The sequence below is a fragment of the Heteronotia binoei genome, chromosome 4 (assembly GCF_032191835.1).
Source record: "Heteronotia binoei isolate CCM8104 ecotype False Entrance Well chromosome 4, APGP_CSIRO_Hbin_v1, whole genome shotgun sequence".
NCBI lineage: Eukaryota > Metazoa > Chordata > Lepidosauria > Squamata > Gekkonidae > Heteronotia > Heteronotia binoei.
In genome coordinates this window covers 79,262,280-79,280,006 of record NC_083226.1, presented here as the reverse complement: position 1 = coordinate 79,280,006, position 17,727 = coordinate 79,262,280, and the positions used below count along the sequence as shown (strand labels likewise).

Here is a 17,727-nt window from a genome sequence, read left to right as displayed (position 1 = left end):
TTTCCAGTATTCTTTGTCTTTGATATGCTTTAGTAGCAGCATGCTACAATGTAATAAATAAACAGAAGGCAGGGAAGATACACACATCCAGATGGTGGGACTTTTTACAAAGCAGTTATTTAACTTTTCTTAACTCTTGCAGTTTCCCCTATCCCTTCATGTAGGTGAATTCCTGACTTTCTGGTAGAAATGTCTATTCAAGTCCAAATGAATATCAGGGTATCAGAGAAGTTTCAGCAAAAGCTTTGTCACTGTAAATGTTAACAGATGTATTGTGGCCTAGCCTACGTTTTGTAGACTTGAGCCACAGGTCACATCTGATGCGTAAAGTGTGTCCTCAATTGTATGTGTGTCTATCCTCAATATTTCTAATTCTCAACATGGTCAAATCTGTGACTACTTAAATCCAGAACTTAAAGCCATGAACACGTAAGACAGATCTTTCTACAAACCTGAAAAAAGTTACAGGATGTAGAAAAATCTGAATAATAAAAAAGCATTGTGGGTTTAACACCCCCCTCCCAATAATAGAAGCAAGCAACTGTAGCCTCAAAAGGCCAAAACAGACCTGGAAAGTGCCCTGGCACTTCCTTTTTACTGAAAAAAACCCAAGGCTTGAAGATTGGCAATACTGTTATGGTTGCCTAGCAATCTGCAATGGCCACTGGGATCTCCTTTAAAGGCACACATGCTGCTTCACACATGCTTGTAGGGGCTAGCCTTCCTCCCCAATGTATTTGGTTTTAGGTTTTCAGTTTTTCTGCAAACTTTAGGCCAGTGGTGTTGAACTCATTTGTTATGAGGGATGGAACTGAAATAAATGAGACCTTGTTGGGCTGAGCCATGTGTTTCATAAAATGTAATGGCAGGTTGTGGAGATATAAGCTTTATAGGGCACAGACGCAACTAAATTTTTCTTAACTTAAAATAAGACATGCTTAAAACATAAGTATACTTGCAATATTTTGTTTAGCAGTTTCTGACAACTGACACCTCTTGCTCTGGATTATTGCATTGATATCTGGAGACAATGTCTGTTCTGTAGCAACCTTGAGTATACTGTTCAGGTATTGTTCAGGTGTGTATCTGTAAGATACAAACCTACTGTTGATGTATTGCCATTCATCACATAAATCTCATGGTCAATGCTTTGTGCTCTAGGACCCAGCAGAAAACATGAAATGGCTGAGCACTGTGAGCTTTTGTACATAAGTTGCTTTGTGTGCTGGTCAAGAACATGTGAAGGCACTATGGCACAGACTGAGGGTTATTGAGTTTATCTACAAAATTATAGTCTTCCCCAGAAAAATAACTGAAGCTCCTATGAGGCAGTACAAGATGCAAATGTGTAGTGGTCAGTATCAGCCTACTGTCTGGGAAGCCTAGGTTCAAAATCTCCAGTCTACAAAGGAAATGTGCTGGAAACACACTCTCAGCCCAATCCTCCTTGTTGTTACTCCTCATCTAAATAGTTCACATTGCTTTCCTACTATGAAAGACTTGATCATGAGTGCAGAAGGAACATAGCTGAACCCAGGAGAGCCCCGGCAAAACAAGCTTGGCAAAATGAGCTTAATAAGGCACATACACAGGGTAGTAAAGCAAAAAGCTCTTACCCTGAATAAAACTGTGTGGGTCTTAAATATACTTTTTGCATTTCTCCCCTGTGACTGAGGCAGCTGAACAAAGTAGCCTCTCTTTACCTTTCCCTCTTCCCCCCTCCCTCTTCTCCAAGGGAGGAGGAGCCTCAGTCAGTGGAGGAGCTTGGCTCTGTAGCTCTGTTGTGCGATTAAGAGTCTGGCACAGCTCTAGCATTGACCGAGGGAGCTGTAGCTGTGCCAGGTTCACTCAATTGCACAGCAGAGTCTAGCTTTGATTGAGAGAGCTCTAGTTGTGCCAGGCTTGCACAGCAGACTTAAGGCCAAGCTCCTCCGTTGACTGGGGCGCCTTCTCCCTCCTCCTCCTCCTTTGAAGGGAAGGAGGAAGATGGAAGGAGTCAGCAGCTGCTTTGCTCAACTGCATCATGCTGAAGAAATACAAAACTGGTGACTGAAAGCAGAAGAGAGGTAGAATGAAGCAGACGATGGCTACTTGTTTGGTGGCCTGATAGAAGCCCTGTGGGGGATGGATCAGGCGCACATGCCACACATTTGGCACCCCTGCTTTAGGCTTTTCTCAGGTTTTTAGAAAGAGCTGTCTTGTCTGTTCATGGCATCAATCTCTGGATGTACAGACATGACATACATTAGCATATGTAAAAATTGAAAACAATGAGGAGACTTCTATATTGTTGCTGTATTTGTCTTGCATTAATTTGCATATTCACTGTGGTTGCAATAGAAGGTATCATAAACTTGCTAGAATAGTTGATTTAGTACCTGTAACGTAATTAAAATGCTACAGGGCAATTAAACAATTAAACGCTGTAGCATAGTTAAAACAACTCTAACTGGATAGTTTTCGTGGTTCCTGGTGAATTCTTATCCAGCAGTTGCATGTTGGAATCTTCCTTTGATGTTGAAGAATTGTGACTAAGTTTAGCAACAGTGTATCCTCATGAGGTAAAATGCTGGCTTTTGCCACCTTTGATATTAGATGTGTGTGCTTATTCTTATGTGAGATCAACTTGTTTGTTCTGTGTAAATAGTAGAAGGACATTGTTGGTGAGTCAGCTGTGACTTGACAGTACTTCACACACAAAAAGTAGGTCTTTTCACTTAGTGACAACTTTGTAATCTAAAACAATTAGTTATCAGTGACAACAGGCCACTTACAAAGAGATACAGTTATCCAGAGATTAATGGTACAACAAATCCAGATGCTCACTTTGTTTCCATTTCCACTCAATACAAGAATTCATAAAGCAAGGTTTTTTTAGCAGGTCATCCTCCATTGTGACATGTGCAATCATTTGTAAATAATGTGAGCAGTTTTTACATTGAAAGAATTTCTAATTTTTGGTCCTCTACACTAGTAGACTCTATGCAGCTCTTCCAAGTTCCCCTAGGCACTGATCCCAACCCTTAAAGAAGGAACTTGGTGTTATTATTTACATATTATACAACTTCAGTCTACAGGCTTTAACTGCAACCACTCCAGCAGTCATCTTAAAATATCCCCTTCTGGTTCTTCTTCCCAGACTTTACAAGGAAAGGCCAATAGATATCCATCAACAACATCATTTTGCTATTTGCATAGGACAAACAAGTCAGTTACTTCTTTATTAACCATTTGTATCTGTTTTGCCACAGTCTGTAATATTTCAAGAAGTTATATGCTGCAGAGTTTCCCATTCTTCCCTGAAACATCTTTCTCTTCACTCTTTCTGTTTTTGTATTTTTAACTGAACAGCCTTCCTGATCAAAAGTTTTGGAAAACTTAAATGCTTGCTCAATATTTTGTGATGAATTGATTGCATTCTAATAAAAGCATATTTGAATATTGTTTTGTTTTTTATTTTTTTCATGGACCAACACAGCTTCTTACAGTTTTGTACAAGCAGCAGGTTCAATGGTAAACAGCTCCTACTGTCAATGAGATGTTAATAAATGCAGCCAGATAAAAGTTTGTGCAAAAGTAGTTATTATTAAAATAGGTTTATCAGTTTATGGCCTGTGTCTTTAAGTTACCTAAAATCAGGGCTTTTTTGTAGAAAAAGCCCAGCAGGAACTCATTTTCATATTAGGCCACACCCCGACATCAACATTGTTTAGATTAGGGCTTTTCTGTAGAAAAGGCCCAGCAGAAATTCATTTGCATATTAGGCTTGGAGAATACACTTAAAGTTAAAGTTGCTTTCTTTCCACCTCTTCCTTCCTCCTCTCCCAGCTATATTCCTTCCTTCCTCTCTCAGACATCTGATGTTCAAGTCTTGTGGCTCTCAAACATATGACATTTATTCTGTGTGGCTCTTATGTTAAGCAAGTTTGGCGACCCCTGTCCTAATAGGAAGTGAAAAGAGCAGAAGGCATATTTTACATAATATAGATGATGGTATGATCCAAGCAAGGGGAAGAGGCAACTCGCATCCTTAAAATGACATAAATTCTGTTGAAGTGGTTTCTTCAAGCAGTTTTGTTTAAGCTCAATAAATACATTTTTCTGACCATTTTCCAGTGTATTTATTGCATTTATTTACAGTGAGGCCACTTTAAAATATATATTGTAACCGGCAGGAAATGTCAATCAGCAGAAACAACTGCTGCTTTAGAACAATTCTTTTAAAATTATGATTTGTTTAGGTTTCTGTCCCACCTTTATTCTTAGTATACAGGATTCTTTTAAAAAATGAACAGTGGTAACAAACAGTATTATTATGGCATCTTAAGGACCAAAATTTACTGTGCCTTTAGCTTTTTGTAGTCTCACATCCAGCTTCATTGATGCATGAGTATATTCTCCATTGGTAAACAAGCATATATATGAGGATACGTGCATGATGCTGTGTGCACAACTAGTATAATGGAAAGATGTAAATAAAACAGTGAAGCCAACAAGTCTGCTGGTCTTGTATTTCATGACCTTTTGACCTACTTACAATTGTGTGCATGAGCATGCCCCAAATAGAGACATACTTCATGGATCTTATGAAATGGGCTTTGGTCCTTGAAAGCACATGCTACAATAAACTTGTTTGTCTTTAAGGTGTCACAAAACATATTAAAATAATTAAAAATTATTATTATCCATATTTGTGTTGTCAATCCAGACATACGCCCCTGGATTTTAACTGTGAGTTAAAATTAACTTCCCAAAATTAAGATCAAGCATTTATGTAACAGTTTACCATAGCCAGTTAAGATGTCCCAGCTGGCTATATTGACAAAGCTGAATCCTTTAACAGTCTCATTGAATCCAGTCATAATTGTTGCAGTTTTCTTTCCTTGATAACAACAAAATTAATCACACATCTGTAGAAAATTGAGAAAATTCTCAAACAAGTCAGTTCAGTGTCAATTGTATTTTGCATGAGCATCAGGTCTGCAGAATGTGTGTGCCCACGGTGGCTAGGATACTTGCCAAGAAAAAAACTCAAGGCGCTGCTGCCCTTAAGGATCACCTGTTCCAGATGCCCTCCTGCCCCTATAGTACTGCTGAGGAAGAGCATAGCAGCTCCTGGTAAGGATGAGCATGGCAGCCCAGGCACAGTGTGGCCGGTGAGAAGCACACAGTGGCCCAACCATGCCTGGCACAGTGAGAAGGAGCAACGCCCAGCTGAAATTATCTGGAAATTATGGAAAACACCATCCACTTTATACACTATATATCAGCAGAAATAGCACCAAAGCTGTTAACTTTATATTCTATGTTTTAAATATTGTTTTATAATAGATTATTTTATTTTATGATGCTATTTTTTGCTTGTTAGCCACCCTGAGCCTGTTCGCAGGAAGGGTGGGATACAAATAAGATTCTTAAAAAAAAAAAAAAAAAGCATTGCAGTACCTAGCTTTGTCTTGCTGACACAGGTAAGGTGGAGCAGGTGAGGCAAAACATAGTGCCTTTCTGGGTGCAGTGGAGTCAGCAAGGAGGGGTGTGGTGATACCTGGCTTTTCTCTGCCAGCCTGGAGTGGTGAAGGAGAACCATAGCTTCACCCTGCTGCTCTGGGACCAAGGAGAAGCAGCATGGCAGTCATTCCTTTCTCTCCAGCCAGCTCTTTAGGTAAGGAAGGTATGGAAGGAAAAAGAGGAACACAAAAAGGCTCCCGCCCTGTACGTGCCAGCTGGGCTGACCAGCCATGAGATGCGGTCTGCTAAATGACTGATAATCATCACTTCTCTGTTCTTGCAGAACTAGGTAGACAGATGCAGGCAGCAAAAAAGGAAGTGCATTGAGCTCCTGGTCATCTACCACACATAATTAGTGGGATGTGTTTGCCTTGATGAGGCTCACCTTGTGCAGGCTTGCTAGTGTTTTTCCTGTGTAAACGTGGCAGGTCAAATGCATTGATTTTTCACATGTGCTGTGGGACCATTGATGAATCAATAGGAGGAAAAGATATCAAAATTAATGTTGAATGAGAGATGGGACATTGATTAAAGTGGGACTAAATCTGACAGGACAGGAGGGCCTGGCATGACTTTGTCCATGGGGTCACAAAGAGTCAGTCTTGACTGTGCGACTGAACAACAAAAATCTGACACTGGGAAGGAGAGAATAGATATAAAGAGTGACTGTTCTGTGAACTTTACATAGTATATTACACCATGTATATCATATTTCTCTTTAGCCTGCATAGAAGAGAACTGTGGGGCACACATCCTAGTAGATGTCTTTGATTGACACCTTAGGTGACTACTGAGGAAGTACTGTAAAATTTGAAAACTCACATGACTGTGTTTGCAGAGACCTATGTATATACTGGAGCATTTTAATAGCTAAATTGGAGTTCAGTTGCACCTTAGAGACCAACAAGATTGCTTTAACCTGGATATTCCAGAAAAGCCCAATTCTGCCAATTTGGTATATTGGTTAAGTGTGTTTACTCTAATCTGGGAGAACCAGGTTTGCTTCCCCACTCCTTCAAACACAGTCAGCTGGGTGACCTGGGGCTGTTCAGGTGCTCTGAGCTGTTCTCTCAGGAGTAGTTTTCTGAGAGCTCTCTCAGCCCCACCTACTTTACAGGGTGTCGGTTGTGGGGAGAGGAAAGGAGATTGTAAGCAGCTCTGAGACTCCCAAGTGAAGGGCATGATATAAATCCAATCTCCTTCTTCAGATCTCAGAAACTAAGCAGGGTCAACTCTGGCAAATATTTGGATGGAAGACCTTGAAATACCAGCCCCTGGGAGGTGAGGGCAGGCTTTATTCAGCCACCTCTCTGAATATCCTCCATGCCCCCAGTAGGGGTCAGTCACCAGAGGACATGACTTCCATGTGCCTACACACACACAAGGTTTTCAGGGAATAAGCTTTAGAGAGTCAAAGCATCCTTCCTCAGATTTTGTATATCCCATGTCACCAACTTGATGCCTTTGTATAATATGTAAGCTTTTCAGTAGCAAAAAGCTGGACAGAGCACCAAATACCACTAATCCTTGACACGTCAAGTGCAATCTTCCTCTTTCTCCCTGAAGTCGATGATCAGGTGTTTCACTATGACATCACCGTTGCCCAAGTCAGGGTGAATGTGACGCCACATTCGCCTAACCCAATGAGAAGCGAGAGGGAGGGGGATCGACTAGGGAGGGCGAAGTGGCTGCGAGCGGGAGCAGTAGCGAGTGACTGCAGGTTGGGAACGGACGGGGCGGCGCTTGGGAAAGCGACCGCAGCTCCCCTCCCCCCTTCACCGCCTGGGCTGCCCAAGCCCCCGCTGCGGGGGGGCCCCGAAACGGCAGGCATGAGCCCGGGTGCCCTGCAGCCGCCGCCGCCGCCACCACCGCTGAGTGCACCGCAGTCGCCATGAAGCGGAAGACCTCGGCGGCTGGGGGCCGGAGAAACTCGGCCCCGGCTACGCACCCAGTCATGCGGCCGCCGGCGGTCAAGAAAACTCGGAGCTCCGCCACCGTCCAGGAGCTGAGCGAAGAAGACGAGCCATGTCCCCGATCCTCCAGCCGGGAGTTCTGCCTGCAGATCACAGGTGAGGGGGGGGTGGGCGACCGTGAACGATCATGATGCAAGCTGGGATTGGCTCCAACAAAGCCCGAGCGGGGGGCACGGGACGTTCGGGCTGGCCGGGGGGGGGGGGAGAGACTTGTCTTCATACTCATATAAGAGGGTGCCCAGAGGGGATTCGGAGTCAAGTAAAAAAAGGGGTGTGTGCAAGCCATCAACTTTCACCATCGGAACTCGTTAATAAGCCTTACTGATTTCCACTGAATTACTTTCAAAGGAGTGTGCCTGGAGGTTCCCTGATAATTCCGTTTTTAATGCGGTGCTTTCATAATGGCAGACTTAGTTCGGTGCACTCCAATAGGCGTTGATGGCGTCGTACAAATATTACGAGTCAGGTGTCTCGAGGAAGCCCTGCTTCATCCTTGGGAAACGCGACTGGTTTAAAATCCAGCGAAAACAGTGCCTGGCCGATCTGTGTTATAGTAATATCTTTAAAACACAGTTATTCCAGTGGGTGGTCATAGGATTAGAAACATCCTTCTTTAATCGTTTATCTGGATTTTATTACTAGAACACAGATCGGTCAGGCACTCTTTTTGCTGCTTCACTGGTGCCTAGTTGATATATCTTGATTAGGGGTCAAGAGATGGTTTGTAATCCTGTGTTCTGTGTTGACAGGAGGCCTGGGGAAATGTTCTGGCTCCTACTTGTGAGCTCTCTTGAGAAATTGATGCTTTTTGGAATGGCTTGTGCCAATGCAGGAAACAATACCTTTTTTATTACCTGCTCCGGTGGAAGCTGGGTTTTCAGGTAGCTGGCTGGAGATTGACTCAGCTTTCCATCCTTCCGAGGTCGGTCAAATGAGTACCCAGCTTGCTGGCGGGGGGGGGGGGGGGGGGAGTGTAGATGACTGGGGAAGGGAATGGCAAACCACTCTGTAAAAAGTCTGCCATGAAAACGTTGTGAAAGCAACCTCACCTCGGAGTCGGAAGCGACTGGTGCTTGCACAGGGGACCTTTCCTTCCCAATAAATACTTTTTTAAAAAAGCTATTGTTAATTCTTAAACTGCAAGAAGATTAAATCAGTCAGTCCTAAGGGAAATCAACCCTGACTATTCCTTGGAAGGTCACATGCTGAAGCCGAAGCTCAAATACTTTGGCCACCAAATGAGAAGGGAGCACTCACTGGAGAAGATCCTGATGATGGGAAAGACAGAAGGCAAAAGAAAAAGGGGACAGCAAAAGATGAGATGGCTGGACAGCATTACTGATGTAACAAACACGAATTTGAACAGACTTCGGAGGATGGTGGAAGACAGGAGGGCCTGGCGTGACTTTGTCCATGGGGTCGCAAAGAGTCGGACTCAACAAAAAAAAATGTTAATTCAAGAATCTTAGTGATTCAGCTGGATATGTTTTGATACTTAGGAAAAAAATCCAGGGGAGAGTCCTCTGGGTTAACTTGCCACTGTTTCTCTGCTAATAGGTTATTGTCAGATTTATGGTAGAAAGAACTGGATATCATTATTTAGGTTTACTTTGTTTCATAGAATATTATTTTGTTAGATATAAGTGGAGAGATGTTTTAATTTTATGTTAGACCAGGGTTCATGGAATGTCTTAATTTGTATATTAATGCATCAGTAAAGTAATTTACTTGCTAAAGATTCAAGGTCTTTTCACTCAAATAGTAGTTAACTCTTCATTCTCTTGTTATAGCCTATCCTGCTAGACAGATGGAAAACCATCCATGGCATTAAACCTGCTTACTGCAAGGCAGCTCCTGTGCCTTCTTTATTGAATAGCTCTTTTTCCTTCCTGGAAATGCTGCATGTTGCCTGAAAACTTCATTCTTTTGGTGCACAGATAAATTTACGTATATATAAGCAAATTTAGGTATATTTGGCAAAACTGACAAGGTAAAGAAAATTCCTTTTAGTTTCACATATATAGGCAAAATGATGCCTTCTACTCTTTCCCTTTGCAACCAGTGCTACTGTTTTCCAAGGAAGAGAGGTACAACTTGTGAACAGCAAGTTGAAGGAGAGGAGGATTCCCATTGATAATTAGAGTACTTTGAAACACTTTCATTATGAACACATGAAGCTACCATACTCTTGTTAGAGCACTGGTTCATCTAGAACAATATTGTCAAGGTTTTTCTGACAGCAGCAGTCCACAGTTGCCTTCTTGTCTCTAAGTGGATATAAATTCTCAAATGCAAAAGACATGAGTGGGCTGCATGATGAAAGGTTTCAGCTTTTAGTTTGTGGTACATTTTAAATGCTACATTTTAATGTTTATAACAACCAACTGATATGCACACTCGGCCAGGAATAGATAAATTAGAAAATCAAATCTTGGTTTAAATCAACTTGCTTTAATCAGTCCAACTTGTACACAAAGAATTTATGCTCAGGTTTATCTTGGTATCTACCCTAAAATGAAACATTATTTTCTGACTGGGAATATTGCTATTGGGCCTCTGCATCATTCAAGTGATTAATGATTCCACATGTTTTTGTTGAGGTTAAACTGAAAATATTTTGAGTCTAAAAAGTGTGATTAATCAGCAAGATGGCCCTTATTTCTTGAGAGACTGCTGTGGTTTTTAGATCTTCCTCATCCTCTCCTTATGAGAAAATGGTTATTAATTTAAAGTAAACCAGCACTGAATACGAGAGGAAATAATACAATGCAGATGCACAAATCAAACAAGATAGCAACGTACAAAACATAATACAATAAAGCTAGAATGTGATATTAAAATGTGTCAGGAATCTTTAAAATGTTGCAGGTTTTAAATACATTTTTAAACCTTTTATATTAAATATGGGACTCTTTGTATCCACCTAACCAAATCTCTTAGGATAGCTTCATATTTTCTTATCCTTTGTCCTCTAATGATAGGAAATCACCCCCCCCCCCCCCGGCCCCATAAATGCATAAGAAAACTGATCTGCTATTTTGGACAGCCTTTTTGTCAAAATAAATACACCACGTGCATAGTACCCATGTAAAAATTGCTTTAAATGAGCAATTATATACTCTTTTTATTAATGTTAAATGAAAGGTAAACAAGCATTTAAAATCATCTGGGTTTTTGAAGTCTATAGTGCTGCAGCCAGTCACTCTATATTAATGTTGACACTTGGATTTGGGAATTATTTATTTACTTAAAATCTATACAAATGGCATCATTTAGATGCATCACAAAGTCACAATCCCTGTGCTTGCATAACCCTTTCCCCCTTCTTTTATGTGCGCATCATAGAAATGACTAAAATTTAGGTGAGCCATAGGTTGCCATTATCCTAGTTTCAACAAAATATGATCTGAGATTCTTCTCCAAGACAAGTTTGCAAACCATATTTTGCAGTCCTAGTTTGGTGTAGATTTGCTAGTTTAGATTATATTGATGATACACCAAACTGTGATCTGTACTAAAGTAGAAGCATTCATTGACTGACTGCACAGGTGAAAGGACTAGTGTGATAAAGTGGTTAGTCTATGACTTGAGAGCCCCAAGATCAAATCCCCACTCTTCCGTAAAGCTCAGAGTGACCTTGGGTCATTCTCACTAAGCCCAATCTATATCACAGGGTTGTTGTGAAGATAAAATGGAGAAAGGGAGATCCATGTAAACTGTCCTGAAGTCCTTAGAAGGCCAAAATAAAAGTGCCATAGTGTTCATTTATGTAGCACTAAGCTATGCTTTCCATTGCTAGTAGCACTAAAGTAACTTTGCAAAAAGGGTAAAACTAAAATCAGCATTTTAATTGGAAAGCAATGATATCATAATATAGTGAACTTAGGTAAAATTGCAGCAGTAGGAACCATTCCACAACCTGTTATTGAAGTAGAGATTAAGCTGAAGAGGCCTTAGTAATAATTTTTAAAGAAAAAAAATTAAAAGCCAGGCAGGATGAAAGCGTCACATTTAAATCTAAGGATGTTATATAACGTCCCACTGGAGCAGTAGTTGCAGTGTTGCCTGAGTATTCATTGAAGAGGTAGAGATAAAAGCAATGAATAGGTGTAGGATGATAATGGTACTAAAATACATATGAATTTTGCATTTTTGGAAACACAGTCATTTGTACAAGATCATAATGAGGAGAACAATACAGAATGTAAATGATCCAACAGATGACATCTCAGACTTGAATCTGAGGACTGCTTCAGATGCTATACTTGCAAAATGTCCCCATAGAAGCACATTCTGTAATGCTTAAAAACACATAACAAAATCAGCTGTTTTCTCCCTGTGTTATATATAGGGTTGCCAAGTCCGATTCAAGAAATATCTGGTGACTTTGGGGGTGGAGCCAGCAGCAAGGGTGTGGCAAGCACAATTGAACTCCAAAGGGAGTTCTGGCCATCACATTTAAAGGGACCACCACACACCTTTTAAATGCCTTCCCTCCATTTGGAATAGAAGAAGAAGATGAAGATATTGGATTTATATCCCGCCCTCCACTCTGAAGAGTCTCAGAGCGGCTCACAATCTCCTTTACCTTCCTCCCCCACAACAGACACCATGTGAGGTGGGTGGGGCTGAGAGGGCTCTCACAGCAGCTGCCCTTTCAAGAACAACCTCTGCCAGAGCTATGGCTGACCCAAGGCCATTCTAGCAGGTGCAAGTGGAGGAGTGGGGAATCAAACCCGGTTCTCCCAGATAAGAGTCCGCATACTTAACCACTACACCAAACTGGCTCTCAATAGATAGGGGCACCTTCTTTTGGGGTTCATAGAACTGGACCCTCCCAGCCCAATATTGTTGAAACTTGAAGGGTGTTTTGAGGGGAGACACCAGATGCTATGCTGAAAATTTGGTGCCTCTAACTCAAAACACCCCCCCCCCCCTGAACCCTAGATACCGTATCGGAATCGATCTCCATAGGGAATAATGGAGTGCCCAGCAGACATCTCCCGCTTTCTAATAACTCTGAAGCAGGGGGAGGGCCTCAAAACCAGGGAATCCCCTGTCCCCAGCTGGGGATTGCCAGCCCTAGGTATGTATTAGTGACTAGAAGATTGCAATGGCTTGGGTATTACATGAAGCAGGCCTTTAATGACTATTTTCAGGCTGTACCTTGTCCTCATAAAGATAATTCCTTCTTGGCTTTCTCTATATAGCATATGAAACTGAGTTACAGGAATGCTAGGAAGTGTTATAGGAATGCTAGAAGTAATAAGAGTACTGTAGAGTATGTTGTGCACTAAAAGCAGTATTATGTAAGATGTTACTGATCCTAAAACCATGAATTCAACTCCTTTGGCCTCTGAAAAAAATCTTACATATTAGTTGCACATAATTCATCTCTGTTGCAACAGGGGCCTCAAAACTTGTGCTTTAATTGATGTGGTCTTGTGTAACTGCTTGTTGTATATATGGTGGGTATTTATAGTACTACCCACAAATCTGCATATTGATATAAAAGTGGCTTTGTCCCATTCACAAATAGTTACATGTGGAATTAACCAATTTGTGTCTAACCAAGATTAATACAACTCACCAACCACGTATGGTAGTCTTCCAAGAACACAATCTGATTTTGCTGCCTGTCTTAAGACTGAAGGACCATCATTTCTTAAACTGTCCAGACCACTAGTTAAGATCTGCCTCTCAAGCCCTGCTCTGCGCATAAATATATATAAAAGGTAAAGGTAGTCCCCTGTGCAAGCACCAGTCGTTTCCAACTCTGGGGTGATGTCACATCACGACGTTTCCACGGCAGACTTTTTACAGGGTGGTTCCACATGTAACAGAGTTTAGAGCAAGGATGAGAGGAAGGAAGAAGCATCCCAAAATACTACAGGTCAATCTTAGGCTCACAAATCAAAAGTCATTATAAGAATCTTAAATCTTTGCTTAACTCTTAGCAGTGTGAAAAAATACTTCAACAGTCATCTCCCATTAACTTCCCAAAAATGGCCTTTCTTCTTAAAAACAGATCTGGGTTACAGGAGCTTGCAGAAAACCTTAGCACAATGGTGTGGAATGTATTTCAGCTGATGGACCTTTTATGGCACCATACAATTGCCTTTGATAATATCATAAAATCACAGAGTTGGATAATATAAAATCACAGAAGTTGCATGTGTAAATCAGGGTCATCTAGTCCAACCCTATACAATGCAGGAAAATCACAAGTACCTCCCTTTGCCCTCCTTCTCATGAACGGTCTGAGTTTACAGAATCAGCATTGCTGGCAGATGGCCATCTAGCCTCTGTTTAAAAACGTCCAAGTAAGGAGAGCCCACCACCTCATGAAGAAGCCCATTCCACTGAGGAACTGCTCTGTCAGGAAGTTCTTCCTAATATTTAGCCAAAAACTCTTTTGATGTAATTTCAACCTGTTGGTTCTGGTCCAACCTTCTGGGGCAACAGAAAACAACTCCACACCGTCCTCTATATGACAGCCCTTCAAGTACCTGAAGATGGTTATCACTTCTCAGTTGTCTCCTCTCCAGGCTAAACATATCCAACTCCTTCAACTTTTCCTCATAGGATGTGGTCTCCAGACCCCTCACCATCTTTGTTGCCCTCCTTTAGACATGTTCCAGCTTGTCTGTATCCTTAAATTGTGGTGCTGAAACCTGAACACAATACTCTAGGTGAGGTCTAACCACAGCAATATAAAGTGAGCTCTGTTGATAGAGCTCAAAATTGCATTTGCCTTTTTAGCTACTGCATTACACTGCTGACTCATGTACAATGTATGGTCCACTAAGACCCTGAGATCCTTTTTGCACAATCTACTGCCAAGACAAGTCTCCCTATCCTATAGTTGAGTATTTGATTTTTACTACTAAATGCAGAACTTTACATTAATCCTTGTTAAAATTTATTTTGCTTTAGCCCAGTTTTCCTTCATCCAAATCATTTATAAAGATATTAAACAAAACAGGTCCTAGGAAAGATTCTTGAGGCACTCCACTTGTCACTCCTCTCCAAGAGCATGAGGAATCATTCACGAGCACTTTTTGGATGCAATCTGTCAACCAGTTAGGAAAGAAAAGAGCCTGGTAGATTCTCACTGAACTGGCGAGTGACATGTATTGGACAAGCAAAGACAATAGAATAATGGAAAGAAGAGTGCCTGAGTAGATTATCACTGAACTGGTGAGTGACTGGCTTGGATGAGGTGTCACTTTTCCTCAAGGAATTAATGAGATTTAATATCCGAGAGTAGTGTTAACCAAAAGGGAAGGGATATTACTCATTTGTGGCATCTCCTTAAAGTATTCCAAACTGCATGCATCTGTTCTGAATATTTCAGAGCTTTTTCACAGTGCTCATTAGTCACTCTACAAATGTGATTTTATAATATATTAACAAATGATCTACAAAATCTTAGACACAAGAGGCAAAACAGTTCAGCTGAATATGCAACTGGTTAAATAGTTTTAGTTAAATGTTCAGTAGTTTTATTTATTTACATAGCATCTTCCTTATAACTCAAGGGGGTTTATAAGCATTAAAAATAATATGTAACCCACTTACATTATTGATTTTAATCCTGAGAGTTAAAGCCCAGAGTAAATATAGAGTAAATATGGAGTAAATATAGAATTAGTACATTGCTGCCCTTGGAATATGACCCTTCTTGTCAAAATGCACAAAAGCAGATTAAAAACTACTAAAAAGAAAGGTTTAGCACTCACACCCCATTAAAATCTGAGAGCTGAATCTTCTAACTTTTTTTTGGAAAAGATTTTTAGAGAGTTGGAGTCTGTACGGGGGAAAGCTTTTACTCTAGTGGCATATAATCTGATACCAAGATGGAACTGTCAGAAATTCTTGTTGACTGAAGGTTAATTGATCCTTGGGCTTCAAGTGTGAGAAGGTCCTTCATGGATGTGGGTGCCTAGTCATCAAGGACTTAAAGTCTGAACTGAAACTGCATACAGATCAGTAGCTAAGGGTGTTTATTTTACAATAGGTTGCATGTGATCCCCTACATCTGTTCAGCACAAAAGTAGGCCACTGCATGCTTGAATTGTTTTCAGAAGGTAAACCCCATGCAGAGTACATTATAATTATCAAGTCTGGTTTGTTACCAAAGTGTAGACCAAGGTCAGATTTGTGCAGAAAGTGTGAATGCATAAATAAGATGGGCGTGTGAATGTGCGTATGTGTGTGTATGGGGGGAGGGGTGTTCCTGGCCCCTACTGCCTCCACCTCCACTTCAAAAATTAGGCCCAGGTCTAAGAGGACCACATGCCAGACAAGATCAAAAGGACTCTGTTCAATACAAATAAATCCAAACTTTCCGGAATAATAGTATCTCTTCTTCTTCTGGGAAGATAATGGAGAAGTAGCTAATTAACCATGAAATATACATATAACTTATCTACCACACTCTGAAAATGATACAAAAACTACTTAAAAATATTTAAAATAAAATAAAATATTTTAAACTTAGTAGATAAATAGGAATGTTATACAAATATACATGTTTAGGTTTTGGTAATTGGTTCCTACAAAAGGAACTTCAGTAGCTTCAGTAAAGGCTCTAAATCTATTTTGACTTTTAATATAGCCTTATTACAAAATCATTGGATTGTGCTGTGATTTAAGAATTGTGGCAATGGCTTTGGGTACATCATATCAGCCTTATACCTGTAAAATTGAAAAAAGACAAAGTTTTCTGAAAGGAAAACTAGTGATGGGATTTATTTCATTCACTGGTGAAGTTTCTCTCATGTCTCAAGATTGCACCCTTAGTGAGTGCAATCACCCTTACAAGTTTGAGAGTAACTACTTATCAGTTCCATCCAGGGCTTTTTTTGCAGAAAAAGCCGAGCAGGAACTCATGTGCATATTAGGCCACTCACCCCTGATGCAAAACAAGCCAGTACTGTGTTCCTGTGCATTCCTGCTCAAAAAAGCCCTGCTTCCATCTGAGGGAGGGGGGCTCAAAGCAGAAAATGAGAGGTACCAATTTCATAAAATCATAGAATCATAGAGTTGGAAGGGACCTCTAGGGTCATCTGATCCAACTCCCTGCACAATGCAGGAAACTTACAAACACCTCCCCCTAAATTCACAGGATCTTCATTGCTGTCAGATGGCCATCTAGCCTCTGTTTAAAAACCTCCAAGGAAGGAGAGCCCACCACCTCCCAAGAGAGCCTGTTCCATTGAGGAATCGCTCTAACGGTCAGGAAGTTCTTCCTATGTTGAGCCAGAAACTCTTTTAATTTCAAGCCATTACTTCTGGTCCTACCTTCTGGGGCCACAGAAAACAATTCCACACCATTCTCTATAGGACAGCCCTTCAAGTACTTGAAGATGGTGATCATATCACCTCTCAGCCGCCTCCTCTCCAGGCTAAACATTCCCAGCTCCTTCAACCTTTCCTTATAGGACTTGGTCTCCAGACCAATTTGATCAGTTTTTTATTGGTACTCTGTACCTGCCCAGACCCTCTCTCTTGGCTTGACTTCGCGAACGAAGATTTAAGAAGGGTGCAGTAGTCCACGTCTGCTGCAGGCTCGCTGGTGGCTGACAAGACCAATGCGGGACAGGCAGATCCGGCCACAGTGGCTGCAGGGAAAAGTCTGATTTGGGGTTGGTGCTGTAGCAGTGCGATTCTTCCTCAATCTCCTTTTGTCCTCAAGACCAGCTATGCGTGCGTTCTCAAAGGAAGAGACAGTTTGGTGGATGGTGTGCCTCCATGCTTTGCGATCTGAGGCTAGGTCAGACCACTGGTGATGGTTGATGCGACAGGTGCCAAGGGATTTCTTCAAGGAGTCCTTGTACCTCTTCTTTGGTGCCCCTCTATTTCGATGGCCGGTGGAAAGTTCGCCATACAGAGCAATCTTGGGAAGGCGGTGGTTTTCCATCCTAGAAATATGCCCTGCCCAGCGCAGCTGCGTCTTCAACAGCAGTGCTTCGATGCTTCTAACCTCCGCCCTCTTGAGGACTTCAGTGTTGGTCACAAAGTCACTCCAGTGGATGTTGAGGATGGTGCGAAGGCAGCGCTGATGAAAGCGCTCAAGGAGTCGCAGGTGATGACAGTATAAAACCCACGATTCGGAGCTGTAGATGAGTGTTGTCATCACAACCGCTTTGTAAACATTGATCTTTGTGCCTTTTTTCAGATGCTTGTTGCTCCACACTCTTTTGTGCAGTCGGCCAAATGCACAGTTTGCCTTTGCCAGCCT

General features: G+C 41.4%; 1 protein-coding gene across 8 annotated transcripts in view; it reads left to right on the top strand.

The window, feature by feature from the left end:
• Positions 1-7,226: 7,226 nt before the first annotated feature.
• CDC14B (cell division cycle 14B) overlaps positions 7,227-17,727 on the top strand; it is an 84,758-nt gene continuing 74,257 nt past the window's right edge. For all 8 annotated transcript variants that reach the window (XR_009555262.1, XM_060235465.1, XM_060235467.1 and 5 more), the window contains exon 1: positions 7,227-7,577. Coding sequence is in view for 7 of the 8 variants with exons in the window: in XM_060235465.1 (XP_060091448.1) it covers positions 7,400-7,577 (178 nt within the window). In the remaining variant the exon portion in view is untranslated. The remainder of the gene's footprint in view (positions 7,578-17,727) is intronic.